The sequence below is a fragment of the Cyprinodon variegatus genome, unplaced genomic scaffold (assembly GCF_000732505.1).
Source record: "Cyprinodon variegatus isolate N-32 unplaced genomic scaffold, C_variegatus-1.0 Scaffold1102, whole genome shotgun sequence".
NCBI classification, from domain to species: Eukaryota; Metazoa; Chordata; class Actinopteri; order Cyprinodontiformes; family Cyprinodontidae; genus Cyprinodon; species Cyprinodon variegatus.
Window position 1 is genome coordinate 236,368 of NW_015151555.1, and position 14,885 is coordinate 251,252.

A 14,885-nucleotide genomic window follows, 5' to 3' on the forward strand; every position below is an offset into this window, starting at 1 on the left:
TACATTGTGAGGCTCTACTTAGAACTTTCTTTAGATCCAATAGTGCAAAATCAAATTCTTGCAATTTTTGACTGGTCTTAAGATTTTGATCAGGAGTGTATATATATATATATATATATATATATATATATATATATATATAAAACCCTAACCAAAAGTTCTTAAGAAGTAAGGACCAAAAAAACTAGTTAAATATGAAAGATAAGTTCTAGTGCAATCCACAATCACTGTGCTATCCAGTTCACTAAATGCACTATTGTAGTTATTGTCACTAATATTACTGGAAAAAAGAGATGCTGCCAAACAGAATTGGATTGTGTCCTGTAAAATAAACTGCATTTACTCCTGCTCACCAATTCCCACTTTCACTTGCAGAGAAGATTTCTACTGTTGGTTTGTGAAGAAATGGTAGATTTCGCCCATCTGGACAACATCAAATGGATCAAAGAGCCAACACTTGCTGTAAGGCATTCAGTGGTCTTATCTTGCAAGATGAATTAAATAACCATGCCTCATCTTTATCATAATAGTGGATGAATATACATGATTATTTTTCCATGACAATTACTTTTGCATGTTTGAAAACTCTTATACACTACAGAAAACATTTTCCAGATAGATATATAGTCTGCAGTAATTGTGCTTTTTATCTGTTTTTGTGTTATCTAGTTGCGTATAGTTGGCTTTGCCTGTCATGAGACAAGAGATTAACACGAGCTACGGTCATAATCCTGCATATTTACCTTGTGTTAATGAATATGCATGATCCCGTTTTACAACTAAATAAATACATATTAATAAAGTGAATAAAAAGCATCATTGTTTATCAGCCAAGGCTTTAAAAAATAGAAATATTCTGTGCAACACTGCTGTAGTAATGTTTGATTTGTTGCAGTGGGACTCTGTGATTTTAATACAGCAAATTAAATGCAAACTACAAGCTTTAACTTTATAACGGAGCAAACACCCCACTGTTCAGCTGAGAAGAAATGTAATTACTGCATGAAGGGTGATAGGGTTTTGAGTCATTGCAGAGATAATGCACAGTGGTGTACTCATTTCTCCAACAGTTAATAAAGACATTATTTCTCAGTCTAATTAGATATATGTATATATTTCTCTCTCTCTCTTAAATTAAGAAGGAAACTTTTTTTTATGGAATCCATAAAGTGTCCAGAATACTAAGGGTGAGTTCCAGGGGTCAACAATGAATAATGGATGAGAACAGAAATAGAGAATAAGTAATTGTGGCCTGTTGTAATCCAAACTGACCATTATGTAATCATGGAGAGGGCAAACAGCAGGAAGTGGTAATTAAACCAAGTCTGAGCTGGAATGTTTGGGCTGGAATAAAACCACTGATTGCTCAGATTCAGCTCAGCTGTTTCACTGCGGCTCAGAATCTGACATTTTCTTTATTTTAGTGACTTGGTAGAGTATCGATACCTCTACAGTTCTTCCACGGTATAATCCACTGGAACCACCTTCAGCATATCCTAATGAATTATTTTCTTTTGCAGCTCTGACTGCAAATTTGGAGTTTCGTGTGCTTAAACATAAAAAATGTACTTAAATTCTTCTCATCCCAAACACGTCTTCTGTGAAACAAAAACAGAATCCAGGTGTGTTTGACTTAGGCTTTCAGGATGGTAAGGGGAGAATCTTTACCAACATTTATTTGGTTCAGTTTTCCTGCTGGAAGATAAATCTTTGCAGCCTTCAGCAAGTTTTCTTCCAGATTTTCCTGTTTTAGGTTCACCCCTCCCATTCTAATAAATGATATCCGCAGGATGATACTGCCGCCACCATGTTACACACTGTAGGTGGCGTGTTCACATGCGCACGGTAGGTTCTCCTTCATACGTGCACAAATCACCTTTTACCTTTCATATCAAAAAATTCAGTTGTAGAAATAAAGCTGAGACTGAATGCCCTTTTTTTGAAAATAAGATTTACATTTGTTTGTTTCAACAAACATGCAACAAAAACATCTGGTTTGCAATAAAACAGCAAAACATCAAGAGCAGAAAACACTAACTCACTTTCCCACATCTGCTGCTGTTCAAATGTGAAATTGTTTTGGCAAAACGAGACAAATACATTCATCTTTAAAAACGTAAGAAATGTATGGGGATTACATAAACAAGGTGATAAGCGACAACAAAGAGAAACACTGGTTTCCAAGACCTCAGGCAGGTAGAAAAAGATAAAGCTGAAGGTCGAAAGATGATCAGACAAAAAAATAGTTAAAAATATTTCTCATGTTACAACATTTGGATTTCATCATTTGGATTCACTTTAAAAATAAAATATTTTTTGGTAGAAATGACCGCAGACATGCAGGAGTTCAAGAATAAAACAGCGGAGGAGTCAATCCAACAAAATTGGATGTAAATATTTTTGCAAAGTCTCCATTTCAACCCAAACTGAACATCATTATGCATATTTAATGAAGTAAGGATTTTATTAGAGTTGCACAGATGTAACCATATGTGGCCATTTTCTTTCAGATCTTCTTACATTGCTTTTGAGATGCACTGAGTATATTTTTACTGGATCACACTTAAAGCAAGGCATGAGTGTCAGCTGCAATAAATAAACCAAAAGCTGTAAGCGGACTCTTCAAGAGTTAACTCTACATCTAATCTCTCAAGAGAAAGATCCATTAGTGGAACGAGAAATCTACAAGGGAAAACTGTTCCTCCTCATGAACGAAGCACCCATCAGCTCTGCCTCTTTGTCTTTATTTGATCGCTTTGTGTCCTGTTCCCTCCATGTTTTCCACTGCACTCTGCATCACAGCTTTGTTCTGTCTCCCTCTTATCTGTATGCCGAAGCCCTCCGTCCTTCACTCCTCCCTTGTTCTTCTTCACAGCTCGTCGCGCGCGCTCACGTTCTCCAGCTCCGACTGCAGCACGTCCGAGTTCTGGGCCTCGAAGCTCAGCTCCCCCTGCTCCTGGGTCTTCCTCGACTTGGCTCGATCCCAGTCGGTTCTTACCGTCTCATTGTTCCAGACCACTGACGTCTCCGTGTCGCTGATGTAGCCCGGATCTCCAGTGTAGTGTGTCGGATACACCAGGAGAGGCTCAGCGGAAAAAGCTTGCAGGTCCCGATTCTCGAAGTGATCCATGTACTTCGAACTGATGGGAGAGAACAAAACCAGGGAGGTTATCGTAGATGAGCAAAGCTTCACCTGGAGGCTAAAAGCTAACAGACAGAGCAAACTCACATTGGATGCTTGTTGTACATGACGGGCAGAAACTCGTCGACAGGAAGCATCTTGGTCAAAGGTTCAGCCATTAGGAGCTTCTGGGCTCCGCGTAAGGACAACATGTAGCCGAGCGTCCAGTAGGAGTAGTCCGCCTCCACCAGGTTGTGGGTGTTTGGGACAGACTTCTCTGGGTGGTCCACCTGCATCCGCTTCCGTCCAATGTATCTGAACAACATTTTATTGCATCCAGTTAACAGTGAAAGCTGTTAGAATAGTAAAAGCTCCTCTAAAAATACCCTGTATGACCCACCTCAATATAAAGTTCATATATTTACCAGCTCACAGCAGAGTTCCACATTTACTGTCATCCCTACACAGATGTAGACAAGCCTATCTTTTCTCTGAATAGTAGAAATAACAAGTGTTTTCCCACAACAATAGAGGGCAGGGTCATCATAGGGAGAAGGGCCCCCAGAGTGTATGTTAACCAAACACAACTAAAACTAGAGGACTGTCTGCACAGTTTGTGGGTTTAAGTCAGGCTCATAATTGAAGAGAAGAGGCTGAACCTGCAGGCCATAATATGAAGACCGCTGGATTTGACTGGAGAGGGAGGGAAACCATATATTGGTATCACACTGAAGGATACTAGCTAGGGTAAGGTAAGGCTACCTGATATTAGCTTGTCATAGTTGTCATATACACAATAAGCTCAAGGTACAGCAATTAATACTTGGTTATATTAGTTATCATAATATCATCACTGGGTTATATGCATGTGCAATGACTGACTGTGAATCAGTGACTAGAAGTCAGAAGACTTCTAGTTTTTATCCAAATGCACACTTAGAACCATGCTGAAGCAGGAACTACAAAAATAAATGGTCCAGTTGGTACTACTGAGAAGGCAATTTTTATGTTTTCCTGTTTAAACATCCATCCATCCATCCATCCATCCATCCATCCATCCATCCATCCATCCATCCATCCATCCACCCATCCATCCATCCATCATCTGCCGCTTAGTACGGAGGGCCTGTCTCCAGAGTCTATGGTCGACACATTGGGTACACCCTGAACAGGTTGGCAGAGACCCTCAATCACGCACACCCACATGTGCAAGTTAGAGATGCTAATCTACCTAACACTCATGTTTTTGGACTGTGGGAAGAAGCTCAAGTATTAGGAAGGAATGCATGCAAACTCCATGAAGAATGACACCATGCCGGGAATCAAACCCAGGAGCTTCTTGCTGCTAGGCAACAGTAAACTGCACCACTGTCCATCTGCATAAAGACCAATTTTCAGTTTTTCTGGTAGAGGAACCTTTTTTATACATAAGGTTTCATAATGCAATGTACTTAAAGCAAGCTCCCCAGGTAAAAAGAGGAAGCCCACAGCACCATAGATCCCTCACCCTACCTCACAATACCTGGCTTGCTTTCACATATATTCATCCTGGAGATTGTTTGGGGGAAAAGCTCACTTTTAAGGCCATTCAAACAGAGACCAGCTAAGATTTCCCTGCCAGACTTTTTTGCTGCATCCTAACAGATGAGTGTTTTGGTTCGTTTCTGTGAGGTTTCACAGCGTCAGCAGTGACACTACAGCATTTTTAGAGGACTTATTGGAGCACAGGGGCTCAAAAAGGACGGAAAGTAAAACATCAGGGTAAATATAGCGAGTGAATCTATAGCATATAAGTCTTGATTATAAAGTAACTTTAATTATTTTATTTTTTTCTAAGAAGATGCTCAGAAGATAAGCTTAAGAGTGTAGAGAAGTCATATACGACATACTGGATGGCATTTAAAAGGGAACTTAATTGAGTGCATTTCTTCACTCACATCAGATCCCAGTCCACCTTGTGAGTCGTCACTTCCTGCAGCAGCGCCTGGAGCCGGCGTTTGAAGAACACCTCAAAACGAAGGTCGTCTTCCAGGACCAGGGATGTTTGGAGGCCGCGTTCCACAATCTAAACACTCAGAGAAACAAAGGTTTTTTAAAGCTTTAATATCACATGGAGACCTGCTCCTAAAAATCAAAACATGGGATTAAGTACATTAAGTGCATTTAATCCAACAAATTCTGTTTTAACTGAATCTACTTGTGAGATTGTTAAAAAATGTATCAGACCTGATTTACATTTGGCTCCTGTGGCCTCACATTAAATTCAGCCCAGTGTAGAATTTATTCATGTCCAGAGGCCACAGTTTTAATTCAATTTTCCTCCAATATAACAAAAAGAACAATATTCTCTTAAAAACTGCAAGGTGATTTTAAACTGCTTCTATAAAAGGTTCACGCAGTATCAATAAGTAGTTCCACTGAGGAAGTGAAACTCAGATTTAATATTATAACAAGAAGCTGTATGTTTTTTGTGATTTTGCAATTCAGATTTTTTAAGAAAGATTAACAAGAGCAGTTTAATTCAAAAGAGTAAGGATATGACTAATACCATCTTAAGACTACAGACTTCATAACAGACAGTCACTTGTGCCCTTTGAAGGAGGTTAAGGCAGAAAATGGCATTGGTGATATGCTCAACATTAATGTTCTTTTCTAAAGCGCGTCTGTAGAAGATGCTGATTTAAACTCCAGCAGGACTGATGTTTGCTGATGCTGCATAATGTCAGTTATGATGACAGTGGTTTGCTTGATTGGTAGGAATGTTCTGTACAATACATGAAAATGTCTTTTCTTCTGTTCTTGTTATTTATATTTTACTGGTCCTGCATATTATACTGCACTGTAAAAACGATCTAGAAATAAGTCAACATTTCTTAATTTAAGTGTATTTACCCTTAATTTGAGTAGATAAATACAATGATTTGCCAATGGAATTAATATTTTTACTCTTAAAATAAGATACTTAGATCATATGCACTTGAAATAGGCAAGGCAAGGCAAATTTATTTGTATAGCACAATTCAGTACAAAGACAATGCAAAGTGCTTTACATGACTAAAATATAGGAAGATAAAACAGAATCAAAGCAAGTAGGAAAAAAAAAGAAAATGAATAAAAAAAAAAAAAAAAAAATGGGAGGTCATCATGATGAAATGCGAGGTCTTTTGGTTCACAGGTGGAACAAAACCTGAACTGCCTTTCTGCTCCCTAAAAAGAAAAGTTATCTTTTATTTTGTCTTTAACATTTTTGTTTATTGCAACATTAAAAGAATCTTATTTTCTTAGCAATTGATCAAAAATTTCTCCTTGGGCAGTTGACAATTCCCCAGAAACCTTGCCTTTTGTTCTACTACGATAGAACAGCAAAACCTTTCCCATTATCTACAGGCAATATAACTCTGCCCGATACACACCAATCCTATGGTGCCAACCTTGATAACTCTAGATTACCGACGTCTCAGTAAAATTAAATAAGACAATGCAATTGTTTTTTTCTTATTTCAAATGTAAATTATGTTGTTCCATTTTTAAAGTGTTTCACTTACCTCCTCAATTCAAGAACAAATGCACTTATTTTAAGAAAAAAATACTCATTAAAATTTCAATTTTTTTGCAGTTTGCAAAACGTTTTTTTTCACTGGCTTAGACAATGTTTGGATTTAAGAAAGAGAAACGCTTTAATTCAGGTTGGGATTATTTAAATCTATAGCTCAGTTTTATGTATTTAGTTAATTTATAGCATTGGGGTAATTTGTTGAGATGCACCTTTTTGGGGAAGTAGATGGCAGGGTGGTTTGACGGCAGCTGCAGTAGCTCTCTGTCGCTACCACTCAGTCCAACTAAAGTAACAAAGTAATTTTCTCATATCTAAAGTTACTCCTGATCGAAAACAAGAAACACAAAAATACTTGCATGCCATAATAATAATAATTGGTCTCAGAAAATTGACTTTTCAAACAGCAAACTTATTTCTTTAATGTTTTAACAGAAACTGTTATCAGCTGTGAGCAGATGGACCCAAATGCCTCAGGTGTGTTTAAGTATCTCACCTCCTTCCAGATGTTGTAATGAGAGAGGAAACAACCCAGTTCCCCCTTGGTGAGAGGCCGTCCGTGATAAGGGTCTTTGTATCCAGGGAGCATCTTAATCCCCATAGAATCTATATCAGACGTATTCAGAGCTCTGGCAGAAACAGATCGGATTAAGCACCAACAGATTAGAAATTGAATCTATAAATTACAAGGATGCGCTGTTGTCCCTATATAAAAAAAAAAAAAAAGAAGAAAAGATTTTTGTATACCAGACTAGATTTATAAATAAGGTGGCTGTTTGTGGGCTTTGCATTGATGATCTGAGCATTTGTTTGAACCCAAAGCTGCTGTGTATTACGGTTGGTTTTTGTTTGTATTTTAGAGGCAGACAGCGGGATGGTCGCAGAGGTTAAGCTCTAATGACGCATTTGGCAGTCGGCTCACCCTAATTTTACCCATCTTGGACCTGATTATCTGAAGCCAATCTAGATCATAAAGTTCACCCTACAGGGAGGTAGTGCAAGAAAAAGACTCTGACAGGGGCAACATTAACTGGATCCTGGACTGGAAGAGCATAAATCTGGACTAATCACACTAAATGACCTTTTTCTATTGCTTTAAAGTGCAATCAATATGCTGTCTCTGCCAAACCTCATATTCTGTTCTCTGCAGACTAAGCAGCTCTAAAGCTTCATTATGTGGAAACCTCTGCATTTTTTTTTTTACATTTTAGTATAAGGTAATACAGTGGCTATTAGTAGGTATTTAGGTAAAGCTGTTGCAGGAGTTTCACAGTAAATGCTTTCACATTATTCAGCCTTAAACAGGGTTTCTGTTTATAGTGTAAAAACTTCAGAATATTCAATTACATCCCTTAGGTTGTCTTAAAAATATAAAACCCTAAAGTTCACTATGAATTTATGGAAGATATTTCCACAGTCTGCAGACTTGTTATAAAACACTGAGGAGAAAAAAGAACAGTCTTAAAGGAAGGAAGGAAAGGTAAGCATGAGGAATGAATGAGAAAGACATGAGGAAGGAAGGAAGGAATTAGAGAACCGATCCTGTTTTTTCTGATCCAATGTGATACCTATTCCTGTGTTCATCATATCGAGTGATGCTGATACCGTTACCATGGTTGGCTGAATGAACCCTGTACTTTGCCGTGAGAGTGAAGGCATCAGGGCTGAGATAAACATTGTTAAAAAATGGGTAACAAATGAAAAAATAATTGATATTAATTATGATCAAATGAAGTATACATTAGCAACAACAAATAATACTTGATTAAAAGCTGACTGCAAATTGCAAATATTTCAAAATGTAATGTAAACTATAGCAGCCTGCTGGAACTAGATTGGTGGAAACGTGTTTCTGTGTATGATACTAAACATTAAATCTTTGTCATTCATGTAATGTCAGAAACAGCTAACTTAAAAAAAATGATAAAACTGTAAATTTACAGTCATTTTTAGTATTTTTCAAGGCTGCACTTTTAAAAAAAGATTAAATTGTTCATAGAGCTGTTCCAAACGAAATTTGTTTTTGTTTTACAGTTTTGCAAACAAAATGACAAATAAAATGTGTCTCAGTCTAGTGAATATAAGAGCTATTATCCAATCCAGGTATCAAATCAGTGCATTTCTGGGAGAATTGTCTTAAGGAACAAGAAAAGACTGAAACAGTAAAGTAAAGTAAAGTAAAGTAAAGTAAAGTAAAGTAAGTAAGTAAGTAAGTAAGTAAGTAAGTAAGTAAGTAAGTAAGTAAGTAAGGAAGGAAGGAAGGAAGGAAGGAAATAGTGAAGTGAAGGAAAAAAACAGAAAACCTTTAGCCAAAGGGAAAGTGGCTTATAATAACAGAGGATATAGAGCTATCTTCCATACTGCTATTCTGTTTTTTTATTCATATCCGTACTAGAACATCATGGATGTCTACAGCTATGTTCCTGTTATTGAATCTGATTTGAGGGATTTTCCCACAATAACTCTTGACAGCAACATGATGAGGTGTTGCATTAGCTGAACATCCGCAGGTGAACGTCCATTTAAATAAACCATGAGATTATCCCATGGGCTTTCGTAATTTCTATAAAGGCACAGTAATCTTCATGTATGTAGGTTCCTGTCTCTGATGTAAGCCATAAAAAGATGAAAGCAATCTCCAATTAAAAAGCATTTAGAAAACGAAAATAATCTAGGTAATCCTACCTGAAAAAAACAGGAAAAGATAAATATGTAAAAATAGCAGACAAGGACAATAAGATCTGAATACACTCTATGCAAATATTTATAGATGTAGTTTCAAATGTATTCCACAAAAAAAAAACATTTAAACCTACTTCAAGCTGAAAATATCTTATTCAAGAATGATCAAGCATAAGAGACTTCTAGTAATAGCAGCTACTTTTCAAAGGCCTGTTCATTTCTGTTTTGATGCTCTACAGGCACCAAGCCCACATGTTGCAAAGGTGTGCAATAAGAAAAGACACAAGCAACAGTAGAGGAAGATAATGAGTAAACTTACTTGCCATCCACAGCAGCAACCACCTTACAGCTGATCTCCTGCTCGTACAAGGTCCTCAGCATTCGCTCCCGACGGTCAGCTCTCCGAACCAGATTTATCATAAAAACCTGCGTGCAAAAAAAGGCACACGCTCACACACATGCTCAGGTTACTGCGTATTCCTGTCTGTAACAGGTGCAGTGTGAATATACCTCATCAAAGCCCATCTTGTTTGGCTGTTTGGGAGGAAGAGAAAGGAAGCTGGAGGGCTCCAATGGAGGATGATTCACTGTCGAAGGAAAATATTACAGACACACTGAATAATGAGCTCCTACAGCGAAATCGTAGGTTATATAATGCAAGATTCGGAAGAGTAACTTTTTCAGTAAAGAGAATCAAATGCATCAACCTACATGATCACAGATTTGGATTTTTTTGGAGCTTGAATGATGGAGTTAAGCTGCAGTTTTAACACAGACATCAGTATCAGTGAAATGTGTGTTCTTTTGCATACATTACAGACCGACTAACCAACATCTCAGTACACTGAGCTGGTAACCACACCGTATACTGCTGATCTTATGGACCAAACACACCCACACCATGTTAGAAAAACAAGATGTCTGCTTACAGGAAGGGGAGTTTGGTCTAGAAAAAGATTCCAAGGTTTTCACTCTAATCATATGTTTGCTTGAGCAAAAAGGGTAAAGCCAACAACAGTTACTGTACAGTTTAGTTTTTAAGCTCCTAGCGCTGCAACCAATGCCTATTTTTCAATTCGATTAATCTGTCGATTCTGTTTTAGATTAATCGATTAATAATCAAAAGGTTCCTTAAAGGAGAGAACTTAAGCCAACTAACACTGTACCTTTTGAGGTCTTCTGGATAGAACATATTAAAGGACAAAAAGGGGTTTAATTCTAATTACAAATTTATTAGACATATTTTACTGTTTTGGTATAATAACTGGTTTTAGTGGGTTTCTCTTTCAGCAAAACGCATGTTTTAGATTCTCTATACGACAGTTAACAATTAACCGATTACCAAATTAGTTGACAATTATTTCAATAATGGATTAATCACAATTAGTCTGATTGATTGTTTTAGCCCTAAAAGCACCTGATCTACTGGATTTAATCTTTTCTGATGATTTTTTTCCATCTGGCTTAAAGATTTCCACACAGCCACTTAGCAAGCAGTGAAATAGAAGGTCTGGAAGTGGAACTAAAATAAATGTTCCCCGCTACAGTGAGAAATCAATGAATAACCCAAACCAATCACAAAAGATGGTCCGTTGTACACGATTGGTTCCTGACACGTCAATCATGGTTGTCTGCTTGTCCCTTCCCCCTGTGCGCGTACCCAGACACGTGAACGAATCGACCCCCCAATGCTCGTGCAGGAAGCCATGGCTGAAAGCTAGCCACTGTTATGCTGCGTTCACACCTAAAGCAGCAGAGGCAGCAGGAGCAGCTAGTTTACAGGCAAAGCCAATGGTTGACGCACATCAAGGCGCAGCAAAACGTCCCGCAGCGTGTTTTGAGCAGCTGAAGCAGCGCGTTGTTAACTTTTAAGCATCTGACACCTGAGACTCCCTGCAAATGCAGCAGCTGCTGGAGTTGGAAAAATGTAACTTTTGCTGCTCGATGCGCCACATCAGCCAATCAGAGAAGCTGATCTGGGAGCTGGCAGAGAGAGAGACACATCGCTGATGATAAGAGATCACTCTGATCACTCCTCTGAAACATTTTATTAATGCCTAAATTACCTTAAAAGGCCAAAATGTGCCGGCATTTGCTTTTATTATCCTGGTTCCTGCAGTTTGGATTACGTACTGTACATAAAAACACCTTCAGGCTGCTGTAGCAAACCGGGAAGAGGCGAGGGTCTGAGCGGCTCCGACAGAGAAATAATATTTGAAGGCAGGATGGGAATCTGGATGAACTGACCGCACAGATGAGGTTTTCAGGTGGACTTTCTCACTTAAAAACATATTAAAACTACTTTTTACCCACTGATCACAACAAATATAGCTGCCTTTATTACAGGCAAAGAGATGATAGGGTAGCTCCGCCCATCGCGGATCAGAACCACCACCACTCAGCCAGAGCAGCTTCAGCGGCGCGTCAGAACTAAACTTAATGAAGCAGCACATGCGTTTTTGCTGCCTTGCCCTGCTTGCGGTCTGAACGTAGCATTATGCTGCATTCAGACCTGAACTTATTCCACGTTCCGTTCTCCTCTACTCCTCCATAGCTAGCCCAGCTAGAATCATTCAGCTGTAGCCTCCTCCTGCCCTGGTGCTGTTTCCCTGACAGGTTTTCTATCGACCACTGTGCTCCTCCGCTCTTGAGCTGCTTTGTCTCCCCGCTCCAGTGACCTGTCTGCCCAGCGATCTCTGTGGCTCCAGAGGGCGGCGTGACTAGCCCCCTCATCTCTGTTACGGTGTTTTTTGCCGGTGTTCTCACACTGATTCTCTGCTGCTGCTGTCTGAGCTCAGAATGCTGTATCATCCTCCCTCTGTTCTCGGATAATTCGTCCCCCTGTTTTGGACACTCTGACCAAACCAAACCTGGATCAAGCACAGGGGAAAGATGCTAGTCCACTCAGAACAAAAGTTCAACAACAACGCAACAACTAGTGTTTAAACTCAGTGCTCTTCATAATGCCACGGTTGCGTCACATGAAAAATCAACCGATTTCCAAGCACTGCTGATTGACCGCTGTAAGTCTAAATCATGATGCTGCAATGGATATGCTGAATTACCTTTTGTTCTGTATCTCCATATACTCAGCATCTGTGCTTTGTTTGCCCTGAATGCAAAGCAAGTACCCTTTACTTGACATTCACTAACCTCTTCATATTTTTACACCATCTCTATTTTAATAAATGCTTTTATTTAAAAAAAAATCCTCAAATCAATCCCTTTAAATGTTAAGATATTAAACATGTCACTGTTTATTTAACTTTTGCCAATGCCTGAGCATTACGATTCCCTCTCTGATCCTCTGTGAAACTAAAGGTTAAATTATCTACCCATAGAAACAGCCAGCTGAGACTGAAGCATTCAATACTCGGTTTAGTTGAGCGGCACAGGTTTGCATATTTAAATAATTCATAGGGTGCACAGAAGGCTGCTGCAGTAGAAGTTTAAGCAGATGCACCAACTTCAGCTAAATGTTTATAATTCTCTGATCCAGCTCTGAACCCATTTTCCCTTCAATAAATCTCATTTCGATGTGAACTTGCTGGCTTCTTTCAGTTTAGCAATACCCTAAAACTAAAGACATGAGATCCAAATAAATAATAAAGGATCTTTCCATCAGTCCGTTTTCTTTGAGTACACTAATCTTATCTTAAAACACTTCTATAGCAACAGGTTCAAAAAGGGATATGACCACATAGGTAGGATTAAATAAATTTATCACGAAACTATTAACCAAATGTCTAATAAAATACGTACATACCTGATAAAATAAATAAATCCTCTATCAAATGTCCAATTAAATCATAGAAGCTAGCTTTTTAATTATTAAATCATTAAACACACAGATTTTAAGCAATTCATTTGAATAAAAATACATAGTTTGTTTCCCTTTATTAAACAAATAGAGAATGGTTACCCCCTAATAGAAACTTAGTGACCCCTTAAAAAATAACTGTTATTTTCAGATTTCAGGCTGAAATATTTGGGAAACCGTTACTGGCAAGAGCTGAATGCTCCTCTTTAGATCAGGGGCCTCAAACTCCAGGCCTTAAGGACCGGTTATACTCCCTGCGGCAGTGTGTTGCAGTGAGCTTGTTGCAGATATTTTTGATTTATTCCTAATATTGAAGCGTGGTCTGCGCTATGTTATTCCATGCCACAACGCCAGAGCGACAATCACAAACTAGCTGTGTGTCTAGATACGGCTGAGGGGGTGAGGAAGTGGGGGCAAGTTTGTCCGACAACGGAGGGATATGAGGTTCGGAAAAGAGCGGGATCCAGGTGGAAAAAGGGTCCCAGTGTTCCCGCGCACCTCGCTTCACTAGCTAGTCCATCTTCACGAGTCGTTTTCTACAATGGCAGTCATACAAACAAAATAAGCTGGTAAGGTACCAAACAGGAAATACGGATAGTGTAGAGCGGATGTAGATTTGACCAATCAGAGGCCTCCTGCCTGCGGCATTGTCTGCGTCACCTAAAATTTTGGAAAGGTGCATCAGAGCGTCTGCGGCAGAGGTGGAGACATTTGCAATTACTGCGACACACACACAGACGACATAGTTTGAAAGTATAAATCAGCCTTTAGGGGCCGATATCCTGCAGCTTTTAGATTTAGATTGTTTCAACTAACAACACTCTAGAACTTGAGATCGAGCTCATTGCAGGTCAATGTCAGAGAAGTTGGTTTTCAGTTATATTTATTTCATCACATTATCTAGAATTTTCCAGATTTTTTGGATAATTTTCCTGATTAAAGACCAACTGCTCTCACACTTTTAGTTGTTTTGACAAAAGACCATTCCCATTTGCTTATAAAATTCCTGCTTTTTTTAAAGGTTGATGAAGCCATGCTTTTTCAAAAGGATTCCAGAGCCCACTTCGTCTAGACTAGACATGTGACATTACACAAACATGTCCAGTTAATTTGTTTTACACCAAATCCACCTGGAGTTGTTCTTCTTGTCTCATTCGACCAAGGCACGGTTTCAGTTAAAATTTCAGGAGTTTAGTAAAGTTCAGATGATGGCATTTGAGATGGAAGAACAGAAAAAAGCTTTTCTCTAGAATAACTGTCAAATATCCGATTAACATGTAGATATAACCCCTACAGGTTTTACTTATACATTAAATGACTAAAAGATCTCATGCTTTGAAGTGAGTTGCTGCTTTGAGATTTCAGCCTCACTAAAAGTACTAATTAACTATGGTCAGCTTCAAAATAATTCACAAAATATTGTTATGTTATATTTAATTTAAATGTCAGGGAACAAACCAGTGATTTTGATCAAATCTTTTTTTCATGCTACTGCAATCCTAGGCCTAATCAATCTAAGGGATTTCTACCAGTGATGCCCATCATCGTATGACACTCAATATACTCGCATTTACAAAAACACAACTCACCCATGATCTCTAGGTGTGTGTGCACAAAGCTCTCTGCTTCATCCTGCATGGAGGCATGTGAACGCATCGGCACTGGGAAATACCCGTAGTTGTCTCTGTTGCATACGTACATCTGCACGT

At 38.6% G+C, this 14,885-nt stretch overlaps 1 protein-coding gene across 1 annotated transcript; it reads right to left on the bottom strand.

Moving 5' to 3' along the window:
• Positions 1 to 2,555: 2,555 nt before the first annotated feature.
• LOC107101488 (procollagen galactosyltransferase 1-like) lies at positions 2,556 to 14,879 on the bottom strand. Its single transcript, XM_015400430.1, has 7 exons — positions 14,766 to 14,879; positions 9,867 to 9,943; positions 9,676 to 9,782; positions 7,171 to 7,303; positions 5,059 to 5,186; positions 3,230 to 3,436; positions 2,556 to 3,140 (listed from the first exon to the last, which is right to left on the bottom strand). Exons 1-7 carry the CDS (start codon positions 14,875 to 14,877, stop codon positions 2,870 to 2,872), a joined length of 1,035 nt encoding a protein of 344 aa, XP_015255916.1. The 5' UTR covers positions 14,878 to 14,879; the 3' UTR covers positions 2,556 to 2,869.
• Positions 14,880 to 14,885: the final 6 nt, after the last annotated feature.

Bases quoted from the DNA above. Each gene is read 5' to 3' on its own strand.
- LOC107101488 (XM_015400430.1), bottom strand. From the start codon at position 14,877: ATGTACGTATGCAACAGAGACAACTACGGGTATTTCCCAGTGCCGATG. The intron at 9,783-9,866 runs GTATATTCACAC...TTTTGCACGCAG, and splicing joins ACAAGATGGGCTTTGATGAG to GTTTTTATGATAAATCTGGT. The intron at 3,437-5,058 runs GTGAGTGAAGAA...AATGTTGTTCAG, and splicing joins AAGGTGGACTGGGATCTGAT to ATACATTGGACGGAAGCGGA.